General features: G+C 32.9%; 2 protein-coding genes and 1 long non-coding RNA gene across 12 annotated transcripts in view; all 3 read right to left on the minus strand.

Moving 5' to 3' along the window:
* Positions 1–3,095: 3,095 nt before the first annotated feature.
* On the minus strand, positions 3,096–19,650 carry LOC114284976 (uncharacterized). 2 transcript variants are annotated; one of them, XR_014342332.1, is made up of 5 exons: positions 19,012–19,650; positions 15,326–15,429; positions 9,552–9,671; positions 8,387–8,750; positions 3,096–3,318 (listed from the first exon to the last, which is right to left on the minus strand). It is a non-coding gene; the product is annotated as an uncharacterized LOC114284976 (long non-coding RNA). The 2 variants fall into 2 exon arrangements; XR_014342331.1 differs by lacking the exon at positions 15,326–15,429 and having other exon boundaries at positions 3,096–8,750; positions 9,563–9,671; positions 19,012–19,633.
* Positions 15,460–19,014, minus strand: LOC145801215 (uncharacterized). The gene is made up of 3 exons (XM_082891841.1): positions 17,244–19,014; positions 15,840–17,022; positions 15,460–15,733 (listed from the first exon to the last, which is right to left on the minus strand). The coding sequence occupies exon 1, from the start codon at positions 18,804–18,806 to the stop codon at positions 17,262–17,264; it is 1,545 nt and encodes a 514-aa protein (XP_082747967.1). The 5' UTR covers positions 18,807–19,014; the 3' UTR covers positions 15,460–15,733; positions 15,840–17,022; positions 17,244–17,261.
* A 1,728-nt stretch (positions 19,651–21,378) lies between the features above and the next one.
* NRPC2 (nuclear RNA polymerase C2) overlaps positions 21,379–24,733 on the minus strand; it is a 106,294-nt gene continuing 102,939 nt past the window's right edge. For all 9 annotated transcript variants that reach the window (XM_082891843.1, XM_082891852.1, XM_082891842.1 and 6 more), the window contains 2 exons: positions 21,986–22,087; positions 21,379–21,861 (listed from right to left, as the gene is read on the minus strand). In XM_082891843.1, the coding sequence (XP_082747969.1) occupies positions 22,037–22,087 (51 nt within the window). In that variant the 3' untranslated portion in view covers positions 21,379–21,861; positions 21,986–22,036. The remainder of the gene's footprint in view (positions 21,862–21,985; positions 22,088–24,733) is intronic.

Here is a 24,733-nt window from a genome sequence, read left to right on the forward strand (position 1 = left end):
GGTTGTCAATATATAGTAGAACATACAACCTTGTGTGTCGTAGAATACATTTGATTGTTAACCTTGTATGTCATAGAAGATATTTGGTTATCAATATGTCGTAGAACATATAACCTTGTGTGTCATAGAATACATTTGGTTGTTAACCTTGTTATGTCATGGTACATATATGGAAACTCGTGTTGTGGTACATATTTCATGTCATAACACATATCTAAAATCTCATGTCGTAGCACATATTTGTAAATTCATGTTGTAGCACATATTTGGAAATTGATGTCGTAGTACATATTTCATGTCATAGCATATATTTAAAAATTGATGTGGTAGTACATATTTGATATTAAGTATTCTCCCATTATAGTAAATATTTGATGTGGTAATTGATGTTTATCTCTTGTCGTAGTACATGTTTAGCAATTGGTGCATATCCCATGCCATGGTACAAATTTGGTAAGTGATGAATCTCCCAAATCATTGCATGTTGTAGTACATATTTCCTAAAGTCTTGCATGTCTCTTGTCGTAGTACATGTTTGGTAAAGTTTTGATCATTCTTAATTTATGGAAGTGGCATAATTTGGCATCATAAATTGGCATAATTATAACCACACTGTGGTGTGTATTATTGTTTCAAGTTTTCCTTGTGTATTCGTAGAATAGACACACATGGAGAACTTGGAAAAAGATTGAACTAAAATTACTTCGACATGGCAAGGTGAGTATGACAGGTACTGTCTCCTCTTCTTTGATTATTGCATGTTTGGCGAATGTTTGAGTGCTTGTCGCACACACTCACTCACAAATGAACTGTTGCACAACCACTCCCAAACTATACTGATCTGATTCCTCTCAACGAGGATATGTAGGCAACCTGCATATTCGATAACTTGTATGAATGTATGGCACTACCTTAAGTCTTATGACCTTGTCAAATGGGTTAGTCTCGGAGCTTTGACATTCACACTAGTCATGTATGACTACTCAAATTCTGTCAAAGAGGGGCAACTATAGACATCCCATTTGGACTGAGCATTAAGATTTAGGCGCTTGAAATGCTTCCTGATGATGAATGTATCATATTTTCAACCATAGAGATATTTGAACTTGTTAGAGTTGTTGTATTGCTATTTTCGTGCCAAAAATAATTTTTGCTAAAATTACCGTTTGTTGGTTCATATTGAGGGCTTGTTTTCACCTAGAAAGAATTCGAATTTAGAAATTACTATTCAACAAAATTGTAGGCCTTTGAATTATCTTTCCAACACCGCTTGATTCGCCTCAATCCGATATCAGATGAGAAAGATATACCCAATATACGAAAAGATGTTAAGGATATGCGTGTGCACAAAGGCAACCACAAATGCATTTTCATGTGTGCACACATCTCTTGTGCATGCACACATCCAACTGACGCCTAAAATTTTGGTGTTTGAGTACGATTTCTTTGGAGGCGCGAAGAGAATGCGATGGGGGAACCCTAGGATTCGAAGCATCCCCTAAGCCTATAAATACAGCCGCTATCCCCTCTTTCAAAGGGGTTGGACTTTTGAGCAAGCTTTGTGAGCTTTGTTTAGTGAAAAACCTTTGCCTCTTCTCCTCCTAAGCCCTAACTCCGAAAATACACCCTTCCACAGTAACTCTAACAACTAAAAATTCGTTTGAGGCTTGAAGAACTTGAACTAAATCAGTACCTAAGTTGAAGGGAAGCAATCAAGCAAGAAAACTTGTCTTTTCTTCGTGTGCTCTTTGGTTTATTGCAAATCAACGAGTAGGTCTTCTTTTCCTCTCTATTTCAATAGTTTGTAATCATGCTAGGGTGTCTGTCTATCATAGCATCATGTAATTCATTCATTCTTTCAAGTTTTATTCACTTTCCTACATATTCTTGCATGTTTTCTTTATTTTTATTAGAATAATATATTTAAGCTTACTTAATCATGTAAAAATCATGCATTAAGTCCGATTTGAATCATCATATAGATAATTTGCATTGTTCTCTTTTTTTGTTAGTTGCTTTAATTGCATAATAATCATTTTAGCAATTTCAAACCAAGCTTAGGATCATTATTTGTATGTCTAGTTGCATATTAGTATCATGTTTGTTTTCTGACCTCGCATGTAAGACGCTTGAGTGAGCACCGGGGTAAGTTTCCTTCATTCTCTTGGTGTACTTCTTATGTTGTTTTTCAATAATTCAAGTCTATATGCTTTTCTATGCAAAATTGCTTGCTTTAAATATCTTTATGAATATTATTTATTTTAGATTGAGTTTATAGCCATTGATTGATAAAATCTCCTTTTTATTAAAAAAATCATTATCTTTGGAAATATGGTTTTATTCCTTTAATTTAAAATAAATGATCTTCATTTTATTCAAATCACACAATTTTAGGTTAGTTAAGGATTCTAGGTTTAAAATGAATTTCTATGAATAATTAACTACTAAAATCATAAAATAGAAAGTTAGTAAAGGCCAATCTTTGAATTGGGCAAAAGGGGTGTTATCATTCAATGACCTTCCTATTTTGTACCTAAGCTTCCGAACCTAGAATTCTCTAGTTATGATGAATCGGTCATTAACTTAGTATTCATTGTTAAAGGTTTCTTAATTCTTCATAAAAATTAAGTGGTGACTCTATGTTGGTTAAAGCGAGTTGGGACAACATTTAGTGTGGGAAACGTGCCTTAGACCCAAAAAAGGCACGGTGTTCACAGTAGGTGTAGAAAATTGCAATTTTTTGATGTCTTCTAATTAATAAAATAGATAGTGTTATAATAATAATATAGTCAAGGTAAGGTAGTCTCTAACCGCTGGCCGAAATGTGTGGGTAAGGGTTGAATCTAAGCTCTGATACACCGTTGTAATGCCCCCCAAAAAACATTAAGGAATATATTTACAAATTAATAGAGAGTTTTTCTAAGGTTATAAGTATAGGAAACGTTACTAATGAGTCCTTTGATCAATAATCAAGTAAGATCCCAAGAAAGATCGAAGGAGTCAAAATAGCCTCATTTTTAAGTCCAATCTCCTTAGATAGCAAAACTATCTTTTTAATAGATCTTAACCAAATATTAACGCAAGATCTACATGAGTTGACCGAATATAATGATAGATTACAAAAGATATATATATATATATATATATATATATAAGTAATTACAAGAGGTATGTCTTAATTACATCAAGAGTTTTAACATTTACAATCCCAAACATGGTTACAAATGGGTAACAAAACTAGTATCTAATTCTTTTAGAGTAGCTATACGTCCTCAAATGCTTCAACTTCGCCTTCGACTAGCTAATAGTCTTCAATACCTGGCATGAAAAGCCATGAGTTTGGAAAAGTAAACACGCGCACACCCCGTTCCTTTTTCCCAATCTAATACACAATTACAATTACAATTACAACAAATAATGAAGCATGATATTCAAGTAAACAAGCAAAGAGTTACAAAGTTAGATGTTAGTAATTAGAAATCCTCAAAGAGATTTTATCCTCCCAACTTCGAGAATTGAACTTGAATTATTCGGTATGCCCCATCTTTTGCTGCATTGTAGGCCTTACCTTAAATGCCTACAATGGTTGCATTCCGTGTAGCGCCAACTAAGAACCTCAAAAGAGAGGGTAAAATAAGGGCATTACCCATAACCTCTTCTAACCTTATCACACTGAAATCACCTAGGGTCCGAATACAACCGATCCATTCAAGGATTCCAAAATAACTGCTTGCGCAAGACTTTACTTTCAATAGGGAACATGTCTCGCCAACCAATACTTGAATTTAACACAATTATAATATCATAAATTTCTCAAGTAATCGGAAACCCAATACCACCTTTAATAAGTTTCCCGTTGTGCTAAGTGATTTAAATCAAGGTTAGAACAAGTAATTGAAATACAACTTCTACACAAGTATGAACATATCATGGCATTATAACCACAAACATATGTAGAGGACAAACTAATGCTTGAACAAACAATAAGAAGCATATTCAATCAATTAAGAACATGAAACTACTAAGAACAAATTTTCATATTCAGTTTACTTTAAAGATCACTATCAAAATGGCATTTTTAGATTTTTCCCGAACTCAACCTTCCTAGGATTTGTAGAGAATTTTATCTAGTTTCAAGATCATTTTTCAGGAATGGGATAGCTTTTCTAAATTTGTAGTTATTAAAGAAATACTCCAGTACTGTCTAGCTTTGTCGATTGTTACGAATATCGGCTTTCTCTTAAACCACTCATTCATTTTTAGTGAAACCAATTTTTCTTAAAATTTAATACTTTAAGGAAGGTTTAGATATAAAATTGAGCTCAAGAGGAATTTTTTTTGCATTTTTCTAGAATTTTTGAAAGTGGGCTGAAAATACCAGTTGTTAGTGCTCAAAACTTGAAATAAAAAGAATTGTAAGAAAAGGAGTCAACTATGGGAAATTTTAAACTTCTCTTATGATGAAAACTCATATTTTTAGTTTGAAGGTGTTCCTTTAAAAATAATGTATGAAATGGATAAAAATTTGTGACTTTGTTTCAACAAGGAAAATACATGCAAGGTAACTAACAAAATAGGGGTGAGCATGGTCCGGATTGGACCGGGTTGGGGTAAAATCAGGACCAATCCATTATCTACTGTTTCTGAAAAATTGGAACCAATCCAATCCGTTTAAATCATGGAACCAATCCGAACCAATCCATTTAAATACGGATTGGATCGGTTTAGGACCACGAATTCACATAATTAAATAACAAAAATATATATATATATATATACAACACTTTAATTTCATAAAAATATAAACATAGCGCTATATTAGTTCCACAATGGCAGCATGTTTTTCTATAATAGCGACATACTGTTCTAGAATTTAAATAATCATAAGAAAATTGGTTTCACCATAAGTATTTAGACCATTACAAATTAAAACTAAAAACTAACAAACAAAGTAATAAAAGAAGATATTATACGGTTTTAGGTTTGAGTTTAGATTTTATATAGAATAAGAGAAGATACTATGGGGGAGGATGTATAATAAAAATATAGACTATTTGTATACGGTCCGAATCGGTTCCAATCCGAAACAGTGGGGTTCAATCCAGAACCAATCCGTGGATTACGGATTTTTAATTCTTCAATCCGGAACTGAACCGCAGATTCAAAAAACCAATCCAAACCTATCGGATTGGACTGGACTGGATCGGATTACGGATTTCACGGATTCCTTGCTCAGCCCTATAACAAAACACAACTTCTCTTATTTAAACACAAGAACCATACACATATATGAAAACTATATTCTAAGCATCTAATATTATGTATTTAGAAGAGAAAAGAAATGAAAATAATAGATTGTGTTGTGGCTTACTTGTTTGTTAGATTGTTAAGGCTTGCACAAAGTCTTCTCTCTTTTTCTTTCTCTTCCTTCAAGCTCACTCTCTGCTCCCCCTCACTCTACCTCTGCCGTGTGTAGTGCGGGTGTGTACTTGAGTATGCAAATGCTAAGGGGATGGTGCTGTATTTATAGGAAATTTGGTGTGAAAAGTCCAAAATGCCCATGGTTCCAAAGGAATTGAATAGTCTTTGGATTTTGTTGGAATGTAATAGAATGGGGTTTATTGAGGCCCTAATTGTGTACTTAAACAAATCCTAGTTAGGGTTATAACTAAGTTAGTTACAAGTACAAGACAAATTTCGTAGATTTTGGGGTCCTAGTCAGAAGTCTTCCCTAAATTCATGAAATTTGTTTAAAAAAGGACACTACAATGTATATTTATAGGGTGACCGCCAATGTGATGATGATTTGAGGGAATTTTTCTCATTTATTTGTCTATAAAGTCTTATGTATACTGTAGATATTTTGGAAAAAGATTATAATACTGGGGGTGTACTTTTATATGTATAAAGAATGATTTGGGGGTCAAAATGTAATTAGAATAAAATGTGAGGGCTTGGGATTAATTAGAATAAATATTTCAAATGTAGTATTTATTAAAACAGTGTTGGGTAAAATAATTTGGTTTGAATCATCTTGCCTTGAATTAAAAAGCGTATAACCAAATGAAAATGATAAAAATCAAAAACTAGAATTTTGAGCGATTAATCTAAAATTAGAGAGTTAAATAATTAATATTAGAGTGTTAGATATGATTTCTAAGTTACCGGGGTCGATTAGGATTTGTACAGATTCGCCCGTGATGCGTTTTGGTTCTAGGGTTAATTTCCCTAGTAAACGGGAAATTGAGGGCTTTTGTTATAATAATTCGAAAGCGAGGACATTACTAGAATTTGCAAAATTTAGGGGTCTCAGGCTGTGTGATTTGTCTTATAAATTGTCTTATTTTCCCTTGTGTTCTCAATTGCTACCTATAGATCTTATTTTCCTTTGACCTAAGAAGCATGGATACAATGGACATGAATATGGAATGATATAGATAGCTTGAAAGACAATTTTTCTAAAATCAACTTACGACATGGCAGGGACACATAACAAAGAATTTTATATTTTTATATATAAATTTATCTTTATATATGTATTTAGATTCTATAAATTGCAAAAGAAATGTGAACAAAAAGTACTAAAGCTATTTTAAAAAATCATATTCACAAACAGGTAGAAAGCTTTAGGCTTATGCGTTCCTAAAACTAAAACTCCTAAAAGAGTAGGGGTTAATAGGTATATATGCATACATGTTTTGATTTTAATAATTAGCTCCTGAGATATTTTCTTTGAACTTATAGTGTGTTTTATACCTGTCTAAATAGTTAACATGTGTGTCTGGCAAGCGTTTGACATGTGTCGAGAGTGTCTAATAGTGTCAATGCCTAACATGTATCCAACACGGACATGACACTGTCTTAGAAGTGTCTAAGCTTCTTAACCTTCGATAATAATCAACAATAGTCAATATATCCCTTAGTTTTTCTGAAACTATGCAAATGATTGTTAGGCTTTTGTGGTATAATTGTGTTTAAGCAAGCTTTTTAGTTAGCTAATGTTTCAATTCTTCCAGTTAAATTCACCATTTTTCTCCTACTTTATTTATTTATTCAAAATTAATATTTTGTAAAGAAGCATGGCCCTGGATGTTTTTGTCCACCATCTAAATTTTTTCTCCTCAACCAATGCCATAGGTTTTAAGTCGAAGGGGTTATGATGGTGTTGCAATGGATGTCTGGTCACGTGGAGTCATTCTTTATGTTTTAATGGCAGGATACCTTCCATTTTATGAGACAAACCTTCCAAATTTGTACAAAAAGGTTAGTTGCACTTATTCTTTTAATTGATTGTGTTTATAGCCTAAGTTCTGTCATACATCTTTCACTGTCAAGTAACTTATATTAGCGATATATTTTCTTTTGAGTTTCATGTATTTCATGATCACTTTTTTACCATGTTAGACACTCTATTTTTTACACTAATGCTTCACGCCTCGAGAGTTTCAGGCGCGAATTTGTAGTCACCGGTCGACCGGCCGGACGACTACCCAGACGACCGAGTGAAACACTTGTCTATCGCGGTTGACAACCTTGTCGACCGCGATTGTCACTCTCTTTGCCGGACGACCAGCCGAATGACCGGTCGGACGACCGGTTAAACAAATTCGAGGCAAATTTATATCTCAATATTCAAGACCTGTAACACGACTCATTTTTATATCAAACAATGTTACCTATGTACAATGTCCATGTCCATAATTTTATTTCTTTGTTGTTTTTGGAAAGTCGCTGGTTGGCACATTGTCAGTGTCATACATTGATAATAGTGTCTATCTCAACATAGGAGGTATGCCATTGATTCTTATTATATATAGTTATGCGGAAACTTCTACCTCCACCACTATTAATTTTGGTAACACATTCACACACACATACATATGTGTAAATGGAGCCAACAACCACTTTAAATATTTTTGTCTTTTACTCAACAATGATTGGGATTAAATTTTGATACTATTTCACTTAATTTCACTCTTCTTCATTTTTTCCCCAAAAAATAGAACGTACTATTATATAAAAAAAAATTTGGACGGATTACACGTAAACATTTGGTTTGATCTGGAGCGCTTAATCATTTGTATTTATTTACAAAAAATTAAATGTATTCTTGCCATCAAATAATTTGTACAAAATCATATGGCTAAAATAGTTTAATGGTATTGGTTTTATGTACATATAATCTCTATGATAAGACTTATCAATGTAGTCGTTTTAAATTTTTGTTGATGTTTATCTATGTTGACTCTTTGTAGTTGTTGCCTATGGTTTCCTACAAGTGATTTTATATTGTACTCTATTCTACCAATATTTGCTCTAGCATGAAAGTTTAGATTACCAAGTGAAAGAGGTCAAAATAATTAGGACCAGGACTTGGTTGAGTTACCTCTTTAGGGCCAAACCAACCTAGGCCCACGAACATGGGCCAGGTTCATCAGAAATGTTGATATGGGTTGATCTCATCGAGTCCAACCGACGTGGGTTCATCAGAACTAACATGAGCCAAGCTCGATTAGAATGTTGAGGTGGACCAAATCACTTAGCCCAACTGATGTGGGCTGAACACTTGAGTGGGTTGAACCCACCTAGTCCATAAGAATGAACCAAGCCCACCAAGGATGAACACCCAGCCTAGAGGTAATCTTTCGAGGAGAGTCAGAGTGTGGCCCAAGACCGAGATAGGCCCAATCCTAGCGTCCAACCCCAAGCCCATAGAAGAAATACACACGTCATCATACAGTTCAGTTGTCCTAAATAAAATAAGATCAAATTAATGAGTATCACAATCTAAATTAATAAAAATCAAATAAGGACTCTACATGTATTTATTTGAGTCGTATTAAATATTTTTAAATGCCCACATAATTTGACCGTATCTAATTTATTGCATTACATACTTACAAGTTCTTGTATGTTTCATTTGATTTCAATAATTCATACTAATTTGTTTACCTAAAAAATGATTAATTGGTTTATTTTATTCTTAATTTACCGATAATCACTTCAAATATTATGCAAACCAAATTGAAATCCCTTATGTGCTAATTTAATAATTAATTACTGACTTTCACCAAAAATTAAAAAATAAATAAATAAAAACTAATGAAAGGGAGAAATTGCAAATCAAAAGCAAAACTTAGGGGAGGTCAGTGTAATTTCAGAAAAAGAATAGAAGGCCAATGTAATTGTAAGAAACCTCAATGGAGGTAAGTGTAATTTACCCTTTTTTTAATAATTAAAAAAATTGAAACTTTATTTTGTAATTTCTCCTACGATGTATTATTCAATGATGAGGTTGATAATAAGTGAAAATTGAAATTTCAAGTTTTTAAATTTTGTTTAACTTACTTTTAAAACAAAACTTTATTTTGTAATTTCTCCTATTTAACAGCATTCAAATAGCTTATAGACTTTGCTTTGATATTAGTATTGTTAAACCATGATTTCTCTTTAGTTTTGTAATTTCACATTTTAGTTTTGGTATTGACCTTGATTTGTAAATTGAATCTCAAAATATAAATTATAAAAAATATAGAAAATTATTGACGTACCACAATCGTACCCATGTTGTATTGTTTTTAGGTCTTGTCGTACCGGTATACCCATACCAATATCCGTACCTACACCCCGTACTTCATAGGCTCATCCCTCCATTGCTGTCATATTCATATCTATATCAAGAGAAAAATAGTTTTAGATATTTAAATGTGAAACCTAGCCTTGCATCTTTGATGCAAAAGGAAACACCTAGAGTCGAGGTATAGAAACAAGTAATGTAATGCAAGTACAACAAAGACTAATATGCTATGAATTAAAGAGAGAATTATTAATAGTGGATGAAGAAATATATTTTGGAGTTAATTTTTTTAAAAAATCTGAAAGCTCCAAGCTTGGTCCCACATAGTTTGTTCTAATTCCATTCTCTCATTTCGATATTGAGCATGCCCTTCATAACTATTTGTAGATGAGTACAACTATTAAGGATCAATAATTGAATTAGGAATAGAATGTCAAAACAATACTTTCTATGGCTGAAATATATATATGTATTTTTTTTTATTGCTTTTAACCTTTTGTTGTATAATTGCCACTTATTTGTGGTTGAAGTTTTTTGTTTGTTCATTCATGTATACTCTTTGAGTAAGCCCTAATATTTTACTATTTGAAAAAATTTCATCATGATACGTCATAAAATTATCTTGATTTTGTTTTTGAACACCAATAGATTTCAAATAGTACATCAAAATTTATGCCTTGTCCTTCCAACGATTTTACGAAATTTAAAACTTGTGTCGTTCAATGATTTAGCCAATTGTGAAAACCAACTCTAAAATCCAAGTGCACATCTGGTGTGAACAAATCAACTTCAGCTGAATGTTGAAGGTGTAGATATTGACCAGAATGCCTAGAAAATGCAATTTACCAATAAGAGGAAGGGCGAGGTCGTAATGACCCATTTTCAAAATAGGGTGTAAAGCTTTGTTGAATTGAGAAATGAGAGGACCGGGGGGGGGGAGAGGGGTCGCATTTGGATCAGCAATTCGCATTTACAGTCCTGAACCATACTAATATTTTCATTGTTAAAAATCATACTAATATTTTAATTGTTAAAAGATTAAAATAAATAAAAATGCTTCAAAAACCATACCAGTTGATAAGAATTTTATTCAATAACCATCTTGGGACTAAAAAAAGCTGCGATGTAAACATTGTGAAGGTTGTTGAACCTCTTTTAAAAAATGGGCGAATACACTCTAGTGTAATTTTTTTTTAAAAAAAATAATTACACAAGTGAAAGAAGAAAGGGGTATTAACAAAAGGTTATATTGATATGATTAGAGATATGTATGAAGGGGTGGTAACCACTATTAGATCGCCTGTTGAAAAGAAAATTGAATTTCCTATCACTGTAGGGTTACACCAAGGATTTACCTTAAGTTCTTATCTTTTTGCTTTAGTTATAGATGAATTGACGAGAAATATTTAGGATGCCGTGCCATAGTGTATGCTTTTTGCAGATGATATCGTGCTAGTGGATGAAACTAGAGAAGGAGTTAATACAAATTTGGAGATTCGGAGAAAAGCTCTTGAATATAAAGGATTCCGGATAAGCAGAACTAAGACACAGTACATGGAGTGTAAATTTAGTAATAGTAACAATGAAAGTAGAGAAGAAGTGAAGATTGAAAACCAAGAACTGCCTAAGAGTGAACATTTTCGTTATTTAGGTTCGATTATCACAACAGCGAGGGAGATTGATGCGGATGTGGCCCATAGGATTAAGGCGAGATGGTGTAAGTGAAAAAGTGCATCTAGGGTCCTGTGTGATAAACAAATACCCACTAGACTAAAAGGTAAGTTCTATAGAACGGCTATTAGACCAGCGGTGTATGGGACGGAGTGTTGGGCAACCAAAAAATAACATGTAGATAAGATGAGTGTGGCTGAGATGAGAATGCTAAGGTGGATGTGTGGCAAGACTAAATAAGACAGAATTAGGAATGAGTGTATTCGAAAATGGGTAGGAGCAGCACCGATAGAAGATAAATTGAAAGAGAATCGATTGAAATGGTTTGGTCATATTCAACGCAGACCAACAAAGGCAGTAGTAAAGAGATGCGATACTATAACGACGGATGAAAGTGTTAAGAGACGAAGTAGGCCTAGATTAACGTTGACTAGCGTTGTAAATAGAGATAAGAATCTACTTAATTTGACTAAGGACATGGCTTTTGATAGGGCTGCGTAGAAAAGAAAGATTCATGTAACTAACCCCATTTGATAGGACTTAAGAGCGATATATGGGACAGAGCGTTGGGCAACCAAGAAACAGCATGTAGATAAAATGAGTATAGCTGAGATGAGAATGCTAAGGTGAATGTGTGACAAGACTAGACAAGACAGAATTAGGAATAAGTGTATTTGAGAATGGGTAAGAGTAGCACCGATAGAAGATAAGTTCAAAGAGAATCGATTGAGATGGTTAGGTCATATTCAACGAAAACCAACAGAGGCAATAGTGAAGAGATGCGATACTATAACGGTAGATGGAAGTATTAAGAGACGGGATATGCCTAGATTAACGTTGACTAGCGTTGTAAATAGAGATAAGAATCTACTTAAGCCTAGTTTGGCATAATTTAAAAAAGTCAAAAAGTCACTATCATATTTAAGTCACATTATCTTATTTAAATCACATCATCTCTCTACCATATCACTTCAAATCCAACCCATATTTTACGTTTTTTCGTAAAAAGTCAAAAAGTGCACTTATTTAAATCATCTCAAACAACCCCTTAATTTGATTAACAACATGGCCTTTGATAAAACCGCGTAGAGAAGAAGGATTTATGTAGCCGACCCCATTTGATGGGACTTAAGACTTGATTTGATTGGTTGGTTGATATTTTAATTTTTAATATTTATAAAGTTTATCACTAATTTGTAATTATTTTTTGTCCACAGAATAGCAAGGTATGAACTTGATAAAATGAATAAAACCAATAAAGTGAACCAAACCAATACAATCCAAAACAACAAATAAAAAACAAAGAACATTCTTGAATCAACCTTGAAATAGGATAAAAAATTATGGGTTATAAGGCATGAAAGTAAAAGCAAGGGAATTCCAAAAGCAAAATAGTTTTTGAAGAACAATTATTAACGGAATCCAAATTATAAAAATAAAAAAAATAAAAAAAAACTGCAATTGAGGCTAGCTTTGGTACTAAATCACTGTAACATGAATAAAAGACACGGTGCTTTCATTGACACACAGAGCTAATCATCCTAATATAGATGGCCTTAACAGACTCACAATTCATCATCATCATCATCATCATCATCATCATCATCAATGTAGATGTTTATATTCTGTGGATTGAAGCATCTTAAAAATAAGCAAATCACACCTCGAAATATAAAAACAAAAATAAGAATCTAAAATCCATTTTTTCTTTTTTTTTTTTTCATATTTCAAACTAAAAAAAATTATGAAAAATACAATTAATACAACCAGATTCACTAAAAAGATATGAAAGGAAAGACTTCATAGTAAATCAACCAACACACTAGCCACTCCAACTAGATGGAAAGGCAAGATAGCTTACAATGTTCTACCTAAAACAAATTAATCATCAAACAAACAATAGCAACCAATGAAAAAAACCCTTTAGAAGTACTTTTTCATCTTAATCAACCACCAATCTTTTGAACAATCATTTTCAAAAAAAAAATAATAATAATAACTTGAAGGGAAATTCTATAAAGTGTACTACTAAAGAAGGTACATTGTATGAAAGTTACAATTTTTTTTTTTTTTTAAAGTTTTGCTATGTTAATTTGTGGTAAAAGCTTAGTAGCAGGAATCGTTGAACTTGCTCACGATTCTTCCTCAAAAGCGCGATTCTGCGCTTCTGACTTAGATTCATAGAAGAATCGCGAGTTTGATGCTAGAGAAACGCGAATCTGGTCGCAGATCTGTTTTCTTCTCTTCCTCTAGATCTGTTTGTCCCTCTTCTCTCGATCTCATGACTCGTCTTCTCTAGATCGATCGATCTCGTCTCCTCTCTCCGTCGATCGATCTCGTCTCCTCTCTCGATCGCCTCCTCCTCTTCTCTCTCTCTCTCCTCTGTTTGAGTCTCTCTTCTCTCTTTCTTTTGTTTTTTTTATTTTTTATTTTTTTGATTCGGCTGAGTCTCTCTTCTCTCTTTCTTGATTATAATATAAATATTAAATGTATTTATAATTATTCTCATATATTTTCTATTTATTTATTTTGCCTTTATAAATATAAATAAATGTAATGGGTTATATATATATTAAGTTAATGTTAATTTTTATATCCACAAAATAAATAGATTTTAATTCTAAGTAAAATCTAACAACACAAAATAAAATATAATTTATAACAAGTTATGATAGTTATAATATATTTCAAATATTAATTGGAGAAAAAAAAATTATATCTCACAATATATTTATATATATTTTTTGAAAATATATATATAATTTAAAAGTATTATCAATAAAAATAATATATAAGATAAAAAAATAAAAAATATATATATTTAAATAAAACATAAATGTTGTTTTATTAAATAAAATATAATAAATTTTATTCAAAGATAATGACTAGTGTTCTAAAAAATATCACCTCACTACTTTTATTTGTTATTCATTTTTAAAAATATTTTTTATGTTATATTTAATTAATTAAATATTACATAAAAATAAAATTTTTCTAACATATATATGTTAATTAATTTTTTTTAAAATGTTTATATAGATAAATTAAAAATATTTCAATAAAAATAATATGTAAGCGCGCTCCCAAATTACGACTCCTTTACATGGCCACGCTTCCCCACTCCCGTTCCCGCTCCCGCTTCGCGCAGCTAAGGGTAAAAGTTATGCACAGTGAATTTATGGTGTGCACCCTAAAGTGCAAGTTATACTTCTGTAGTGAGAAAAGTAGTATCATTTTATGATTTATGTTACTAAATTTTGTAGTAGTGTTATGAAAGATGTACCATATGCACCTTTTTACATAGCATCTCCCTAATTTGAAACTAATGAAATACTATAGAAAGAATTTTAATTTGAGAGTACTTTAGGAAGCTTCTTACTGTTTTCATAAATTATGACTTATTCCATTGTGTTGTTGATCATTACGACCATTTTCCATCATGATTGAACCCATTGAGTTAAATCCTAGCTATTGAATGATAATGGTTCCTATAGTAAGCTATAGTAAAGCATCAAATTGAAGCATTGTTTCCACAGCAGTTTACCAAAATTAAGGAATCCCTATTCACAACAATGAAGGCATATTAACTCACTTCAATTGTTAGAAATAGTATGCAAATAATTACAAATAATTGGTTTTCTTTAAAGAACTACTAAAAAATTATAAACCTTAAACCTTTATGGCACATATACTTAGAGACAAAAGAAAAATTAAATGCATAAACGTACAGGCAAAATCATACTAAAAACAAAGAGATCTCTACAATGTTCCTAACAATGAAAAGGAAGAAGCTTAATCACAAAGTATTTATCCGACTTCAACCCCAAAAAAAATTACCACTATAGCAATCTAATAGAAAAAGCAAGAAGATCATTTACAAACCCTAAACTTGCAATCTGATAGCATCATGGAAAACACCAAAAAACACACTGAAACAGGATTTATGTTGATCAAACATGGAGAGATACTTTGCAATCTGATAGTATACACAATTCTCAATCTAATAGAATTAACCCAAAACTCAAAAAAAAAAAAAATATATATATATATAATTAAAACTGAAAGCACTTATAATACCTAAAAAGCAATCAATGTCATCAACGGACACAATAGCTCTAGAAAAAACTTCAAGTACCATCAACACCATCTAGTTGTAGACCTCAAGTTCCATGATCAATAACCTTGAGAAACAAAAACGAGAGAGAGAGAGAGAGAGTAAAATCCCTTAACTGAACAATAACCAAATAACAAAGAATTAGTAACCAAAATAATAACCCTACATATGTCATTATCCACTATCTAACAAAAATCTGCCAAAGATATTCTCATGGACCCAATAAACATAGCTTGGTGAATGGGAGCAAAATCAGGGGAGAATGAACAAAAGAATCAATAAATAGCATGAAAAACAGGTGTGCATATTCTATGGATGTTGCTCCTCTACGACCTAAGCTAAAAGAATCAAACAATGATGGGTTTTTACACCTGCAACGTACAAACAATGATATCAAAAACCCAAAAATCATTGACCTACAGCAAGAAAAAAAATTAAATATCATAAACTAATTCAGAAGAAATCCATAACTATGACCTTGAATTCAAACTTCAACTTCGATTTGCGGCCTGTCTTGACCAAGCTTCACCATTATATGAACCGAAGAACCAAGGGATTCTACAAAATTGTAAGAAACCTATGGTAGTGCGTTTTGGCCTGTGGTGGCAGAGGAAGGTGGTGCGCCGACAAGAAAAATGATGGGCTTTGGGTGTGATGAGATTGGTGGTGGTTGAGTAGCAGTGGTAGATTGAAAATTTGGGTCTTCGAATCAGTAGATTTGAGTGGTTGTTGACATGTGGTTGGTTGTTGAAAGCAATCAGAGAGTGAAATAGGTAAGAGATTGGAGGGTTTGAAAGTGATGAACCAACTGGCTCTAATCCAAAACCTTCTGATTATTGAACCATAAAAAAAAATGAAGGAGGAAGTGTGTGAGAGAAACAGAGTGAGACTGAGAGAAGGTGTGTTTGAAATTTGAAATTCAAATGAGAGAGAGCTAAACAGAAAGGGATGGGCTGGACGAACAAACAAAAGGAGAAAATGTATCCTTCACCGTAGGATGTATGCCAAACAAACAATCTCAACCATTAAAAGACAATTTGTTTTTTGGACATTTGTAGACCATTAGATTGTGTCAATCCTAACCATTCAAAGTGACATCAAGGACAAAATTGTAGTACATTTTCAAAAAGCTAGGTGCTTTATTATATAGATAATTGTGCTAGACTTAAGAGCCAAAAGATATAAACTAAGTCAAATGAAACCAAGTCCACATGATCATTCTCTATCCATTTTTAACCAATGTTTTCAAAAGTCAAATCCTTCCACATGTTCATCCTAGCGTAAGAGAAGAGCCATACTTAATCCCAATAGTGAAATCACAGATAAACCAAATGGTGCATGTTTTCTTAAAAGCATAAGAAATATTTCAATAGTTGATCAAGTCAACTACCCATACATGACCTTCAACTGGAGCAAACCATGGATGAACTTCTGATAGTCATTTTAGTAAACACAAGAATATATAGTGTACTAATAAATAACAAAAGAATAATATAAAAAAATATGATTTTTCAATAGCTTAGAATAAAAGGAACAATTGACAATTCAACAAGTATTTGTTCTTGCCAATGAATTATGTCAGCACTGCTTCTTGTGAATGGGGTTGCTTGGTACTGTGTCAATACGGACATTCAACGGAGGGGAATCAAAAATTTTGTCTCTGAGAGAGAGAGAGAGAGAGAGAGAGAGAGAATTTGGAGGCATTATACACATGATATACATAAATAGAAATTATGAAAACATGTTGCAAAGTCACATAGCAACAAGTCCAAAATAGTTGATGGAGATGCATAAGCCCATGTCAATCCATAACACACACAAAAAAAAAAAAAAAAAAAAAGAGCTTCACTTAATAATATATATTTTAATGTGTAGCTTTACCTTCATAGCTAAAGAAATTTACTCAATATCATGGCTATCTTTTGGCATGAACTTCTTTATCATTTCTCGAAGAGTAGGATCTTGTCCTTTAGTTGACAGTATATCTACAATCAAGGAAGAATTGGATGCATCTACCGAAAAACCCCTTTGAACCATTTCCTCAACAAGTATTGATGCCTCATAGCACTTGTGTTGTCCAATAAATCCTCGGATAATAGTGTTGTAAGTGACATCATTTGGAAAACAACCATTCTGTTCCATTTTAACAAACAACTCTTTAGCTTCATGCAATAGGCCTTCTTCACAAAGGCCTTGTATCACCATAGTGTATGTCCTAACATTAGGATCTAATCCCTTGGAAGAAAGGCTATTGAAAAGAGCCCTTGCAGTATCAAGCTTTTTATCCTTGCAGAATGCATTAATGAGAATATTGTACATAACTACATTAAGATCTAAACCATTCCTTTCCATCATGTGGAATAATGACAATGCTTCAGAAATACGCCCATTTTTGCACAACCCATCCAATACGATACCATAAGTTTGAGAATCTGGATTTATGCCTGCAGCTTGCATGTCATTAAAAAGTTTTTGAGCAGCTCCACATCTACCTGTTTGAAACAAACCCTGTAATATAGCACTGAAAGTTCCATTGTTGGGTTTCAACCCCCTTCGAGGCAATTCTCGAAAGAGATGCATGGCCTCATCTATTTTCATTTTCTTGCAATATCCATTGATTAGAATGGTATAGCTAAAAACATTGGGGTGAAGGCCCCTCTCCTCCATGGTATTCAACACTCTGATTGCTTCATCCATGTGGCCTTGCATACAATATCCATCCATTAGAATACTGTATGTGACTACATTAGGATCCACACCTCTTTGTATCATGACTTCAAGTACCCCCTCAGCCTCTTTCATCTTCCCTTCCTTGGTACACGCATCCAGCAACACACTATATGTATGAACATCCGCAGCTATACCACCATCCAACATTTCTCTGAACATTTCAGTAGCCTCCTTCCACCGACCAAAATTACATAGGGCACGAATCAAAGAGGTATAAGTGAAAACATTTGGGAAAATACCCTTTTCATCCATTTTAGAAAAGAGTTTGAGAGCATCATCCACCATTCGATCCTTGCAAAGACTGTCAATGATGGTGGTATACACTACGGTGCCAGGTTTACACCTTCCCTCTTCCATTGTCCCAAGCAAACTAACAGCCCTAATAGTGTTCCCCGTTCTGCAGAGCCCATTAACAATGGTTCCATACATAACCACGTCGGGTTCAATTTCTCTCATTCGCATTAATTTCTTATATAACTCTACAGCTTCAGGTGTTTTATCGTCCAAAATAAGTCCATTTAACAGAGTGTTGAAGGTAGTTACATCAGGTGTATAACCGCGTTTGAAAAGGGTACCCAGAAGAGAGAACCCAAAATCGACTTGATTCATGCGGCAATAACAGTTAATAGCAATGTTGAAGGTGAAGATATCGACATGAATGCCTAGAAAATGCAATTTCCCAATAAGAGGAAGTGCGATGTCGTAATGACCCATTTTCAAAATAGGACCTAAAGCTTTGTTGAAATGAGAAATGGGGGCAAAGGTCGCATTTGGATCATGCGATTGAACGAATTTACAGCATCTTGGAGATCATTGCATCGAACAGCAGGAGGACTAGGGTTTCGGGAAGTAGAGAGAGAACGAAACAGAAGAAATAAGAGTGAAGAGGGATGATTAATTAGAGAGGGAAATATTGTACCTTTTTGACAATTATAATCAGCAATTCTTCTTCTTCTTCTTCTTCTTCCTCGTCCAATAATGGAAGAAACAGAAACTCTGCTTCTTGACATCTTCTTCAAGCAGTGTGGAGAGAGAGAGAGATACAAGTACAGACTGAATCTGGGATTTACTGAAGAGGACTTCCATGGAAATAGATTGGGTATCCATTGATGATCAATTTTAAAATAGCTTTACTTTGTCAATAAAAATATTTTTTTAATATATTATTAAATTTTTCCATCAATTTAATTTGAATAAAAAATTTAGGCTATGTTTGGTTTCCATTTGAAATCATAATTCTAAAAGGCAAAATTTTCAAATTATTTTTTAAAATTCATAACTAAATACACAATTTAAAATTATTTAAAATTTAATTTAAAATTTAATTTTAAAATTTATAATCAAACATACAATTCAAAATTTTAATTCAAAACCCTTTTATGATATAGTGTTAGAATCAGGATCCTCTCCTTGATGTTCCTACTTGAGTCTCTATAGTTTGAAACTTATATTACTTTGATTCCTAACTTTTCAATTATAATCTATAATCTATTTGAATCTGAATTTCAAATAAGAACAATTAAAAATATCATTAATTGGGAAATATTGTACCTTTTTGACAATTATGATCATCAATTCTTCTTCTTCGTCCAATAATGGAAGAAACAGAAACTCTTCTCCTTGACGTCTTCTTCAACCTCTGTGTGAGTGAGTGTGTATGTGTGAGAGAGAGAGACTCTGCTCAAAGGTGTGCGCATATGTACTTCAATTATAAAATGGTATCATTTTGTATTTTTTGAATCGTAACAAAAAAAAAAAAAAAATCATAATCTAACCTAAGATATAATTAAAAATTTTAAAATAATATTACAATTAAAATAAAAATTATTTATAATTAAAGAAAAAAAATAGTAAAACTATGAGTACATGTGATAGAAGGTGTGTATGATAGAATTATCCTTTAAAATATTTTTGCTAATAATCATTAAATATGTGATTATTATTTTAGTTACACTTTTTTTTAAAGAAATTTCAGTTATACTTTATGTGGTATTTAGTTATAACTTATTTTTTTTAGTTATAATTAAAAAAAATTATTAATTATGATATTTGTGATAATTAAGATTACAAATGTTAGAGTTATATTAGGAACTCCAAATAAATTATCAAATTTTCTAACAAATCTCTCACATATGAAACTCACACACATGTGATTTGTGTGGATCTCACATCCATGTGAGAGGTTTGGTAAAAAATAGTGTATATTCTACAATAACTTATTGGCCCTATTTGGGAATAAAGTTTTGAACTAAAATAATTAATAAAGACAAAATAGATTAAAATAATCAATAAGAAAAAATGTCACATTTAACTTTTTCTCTCACAACTATCAAATCAACTAAAAAAAAAGTCAACTATCTTTTTCAACACAACTTTTTTAGAGCATTTGAATCAGGATCATCAAAATAACAAAAAGCTAAAATATAACTAATAAATCAACAAATTCTTCCTCCATCAGACTCAACAATTTTTTTCTAAATTAACATTTTGTTAAATTTGCTACAGTATCTCAACAACTTTGTTGAGACACTGTTCATTCGCTACAAGATTTTTTATTATATTTTCTAGAACAAAACTGGGTCAAAATTTTTAAACCGGTCGTCCACCGGAATATCCTTCCGAATATCTCACCAAATGTCCCACCAAATGTCCCGTGACTGCATGTAACAGAAGAAGAAAAAATGTCAAAAATTAATCCAACCAGTCAACGGCAATTTTTATTTTTATTTTTTTGGTTGCATTTTTTAAGAATTATTTGGGTAACATCTCATCAATTTAATAAAAAAGAAAAAAATAAAAAATACAATAACAAAATAATATTTTAATAAAATTGAGTTAGAATAGATAATTTGATGCAATGGGTGACTAACTAAAATAGCAAAATAAATTTTTCAGCTCTAATTTGACTAAAAATTTAGAGAGACAAGTGTCGATGCTCTTAATCAAGTTAAAATAACCAAAAAAATAACTAAAATAGTCAACTTCTCAAATGAGCTCATTGTTATGACAAAAGTGATAGATGAAGTTGAGTCTCTTGCTCTTGCTCCACCAGAAGTTCAAAATTGACATCATTGCACAACAATTGTAAGCATTCAGCTCTCCAAATATATATATATATATATATTTTTTTATTTATTCTAATTTATCCTAAAATATGGACAAAATATATATGAAAAAAACGTACATCACAACTTATTTCCAACTTCAATCACGAACTTACCATGACAATACATTCAAAAATGAAATATGCTTACCATAACAGAACATTCAAAAATGAAATATGTTATAGATAAATTAATATATCTTATATATTATGGGCTAAGGTGTGAGAAAATATCGACAAGTGAAATTGTCCATAAAAAACCGCAAATATGAAAATTAAGATCTAGTCCGAAAATATATTGCAAAACCTTTTACTCATACAATTTACTGTTTGCTCTTCCAATTAAGAAATTTAAAGCAAACCCTTCGTCACATAATAGTTTAAACTATACAAGCGGAATTATAGATCAATAATATCCAACTTCCTTGGCTTCAATGCATAGAAAGCCTTCTACAACTCTGCTTTAATAACTTGTTCTCTTTCGGAACAAGCCAAAGACCCCGGGAAAAAAGAATGAAGGTATTCTAGAAGCATGTCTCCGCAACCAGAAGCTTTCAATCATATCTTGGAAGAAAGGACCGGTACAAAACTTTTAAAAGCTCTAAATAACACCACCAGTTGCCAAGGACCAGTTGTACCATAGCTCCAGCAAAATTGCACCACAACCTGTGAGAATAAAAGGATTGAATCATACTTTCAGAAACAATACAAAATGGGAAAAACTCCAATTTTGACAGAAGAATGTGTGTGTGTGTGTGTGTGTGTGTGTGAGAGAGAGAGTTTCAGGTACCTCATTGTCTCAATTTATGAACTCCAAGCATTGGCAGGAAAGCCCAAACCATCAAGCTTCCGTTAGTTTCAAGCGAGGAACAATATTCATTGATTGAAGTTCCTACAAGCACAGAAATTTTACGTTAAACAAGAAGGTTTACCCCATTGCTATAATTTTTACTTTGAAAGAAAATGATAATATAAAATAAAAAGCAGCAGAAGTGGAAAAAAGTTGCATATAACCAAATTATAATTAAACAAATAATAATTTCCCACTTTCTCACTAACCCAGTCCTAGTTAATAATTTACTCTTGGTTTTCCTTCTTTGTATGTGTCCTTCAGAAGTGTAGAACAAAAAACCTTGCACTAGGTAAAAATTCTGCTCATGACGCAACAAAGGAACAAAATTCCAATCAATATATTATTCATTTTAATTTCCAGACTAATTAAATAAAGGAAACTAGCAAAAGGCATTCTAGATGTGTGCATGCCTTATGATGACTATGGTAATATCTCTCAACACTGCAGATGAGCATGCATTCCAATCTGGTTCACAATCTTACTCAACAAGGATTCACATCATTTTTTTGATTTGGATTAGATTTCAGATCAGTGCACTTGATTGGCTGGCTCTCTTATGTCATTCTTAAGTTCCAGTTCTTTTAGTTTGCCTTGCTTGCACTATGGTTGGTAACTTAGGAGAGAAAAGAAAAGAAATGATTTGGTAAGTTACAAGAGAAAAGAAAAAATTGTGAGTTCTTTTCCTTTTGTTTGGATAGATAAGAGAGAAAAGAAAAGAAAAGAAATTCTATAATGTTATATTACCAAATTTACCTTTTTATAAGTGTTAAGTGTTTTTATTTGTTCTATATCTAAAAGGGTAATTTTGGTATTATAACAAAATAATATTTAGTTGGCTTAATTTTTGAGTAGTGCTATTTACACCTACCTTTTTATTTAGGACCCCCCATCTCTTCTATTTTTTTTAATTCCAATTTTATGCAAACATGAAATTCCAAATTTACCCTCATCCTTAACCTTCTAACCCTAATTTTTCAAACCCTAGATCGCCACCGGCTGCAACATTCTTCTCCGGCGACCTTCAACCCCTCTGCTGCACCACCGCTGCCGCTGTTCCTCCACTGGCGTCGTCGCTACCTTTCTAATCGGAATCAGCCATAACCAACACCAAAAAAAAGAAAAAGAAATAGAGAGAAGAGAAGCAGCGCCGTCACTACCTTTTTGGGAAAAAAATTCAACTTTACTGCAATTCAATCTTTTCCAGAAATTGGGTTTTGAAGAAAACCACCACAAGGGTATGTTTGGACAGTGAGACTAAAATTAGAATGCCTATGTCAACTAGGTCTCAAATCACAAACCCATAACTAAATGAGCAAAATCAAGACTCTAGAGCCAGACTAAGGACAGATCCAAAAGAGACTACCCACATGGGTTTTCCTATGAGAAACCCACACCATGGCTTGATAGAGAAGATGAAGGCTCTGAGCCTCTTGTATGAGCAGCTAAACAAGCCTCTGCAGCTCTTAAGAACTAGCCGAGGTCCAAGGATTGCTAGTTTTCAACTCATCCGAGCATCGACCTCCTTGGTTCCGGCAAGAGATGAGAGAGAAAAGAACCAATCGAATCAAAATAGAACCATGTGATAGGAGAGAACACAATTCCTAATCACTCTACAGTTACAAGAACTTCTGTTTTGCCTAAGCCTCCAATTGATGATGCCAAAAAGAACAATGTGGTGGTGGACGGTGGCAGCAATCGGATTGTTGGGAAGGAGAAGAAGACGAATGGAGAAGAGAAAGAGGAGGGAGGAAGGGCGTGGGGCTGGCCGGAGTAGCGCTGCCAGCGCTAGAAGGGAGAAGAAGAGTTGGGATTTAAAGAAGGGGGTATATTTGGTATTAAGGTGGGTGTTCAAAGAGAAAATGATAGGGTTTCAATTATGTAAGTGGTGGTTCAAAGAAGTAAGGGATCCAAAGTAAATAAGTAGGGACATTTAGCAGCCCTCTAATTTTTTCCATTTCTCTCTACTTTTGGAGAGACTGAAAATAGGAGTTATGAGAGAAATGTGTGTCCATTTCTTTCCATTTTTCTCCTATTTGGTAATCCAAACAAGGGAAGTACTCAATTCCCTTTTTGGGCCCTTGGTCAGCTCTAACATGAAGAGTTTTCTTCTTCTTCTTTTTTTTTTTTAAATATATATACCCCAAAGTTGAGTTGATGTTTTTTACCTGATGAATTGATATGGTTACAAGATCAAGAATCATATAGGTGTAGTACAAAATATTCCAAAAGTGGCTCTCTCTCTCTCTCTCTCTAAACATAAGAGAAAAAATGTCAGATGACTGGGATTCAAGGTGGCCAAGTCAGGCCAGAACCGACACTATCTTAGGAGAGTGGCGATAAGAGGGAATGAAGGAATAAAGACCCTCAGCTAGTTCAAGATCTAAATACCTGCTACAATCCCTCTTGTTAGAATTTCCCATCTTTACCTTCACCTACTCCACTACATACTCCACTTCACCTACCTCCACTTCACCACACACTCCACTTCACCTAACCCACTATCACCTCCACTACACCTACTACCACATTTTCTTCTATATATAGATTGTATAGGAATTGTAATTCATCAATCTTGTAATAACATCAATCTTGTACTACATCAATCAATAATAATACATCAGTAATTTTAACATGGTATCAGAGCCAAGTTAACAGCTTAGTCATTCTGCTTCACCGGCGGGCGGC

The sequence above is a fragment of the Camellia sinensis genome, chromosome 10 (genome assembly GCF_055761805.1).
Source record: "Camellia sinensis isolate YWXY chromosome 10, ASM5576180v1, whole genome shotgun sequence".
NCBI lineage: Eukaryota > Viridiplantae > Streptophyta > Magnoliopsida > Ericales > Theaceae > Camellia > Camellia sinensis.

Bases quoted from the DNA above. Each gene is read 5' to 3' on its own strand.
- LOC145801215 (XM_082891841.1), bottom strand. From the start codon at position 18,806: ATGGGTCATTACGACATCGCACTTCCTCTTATTGGGAAATTGCATTTT.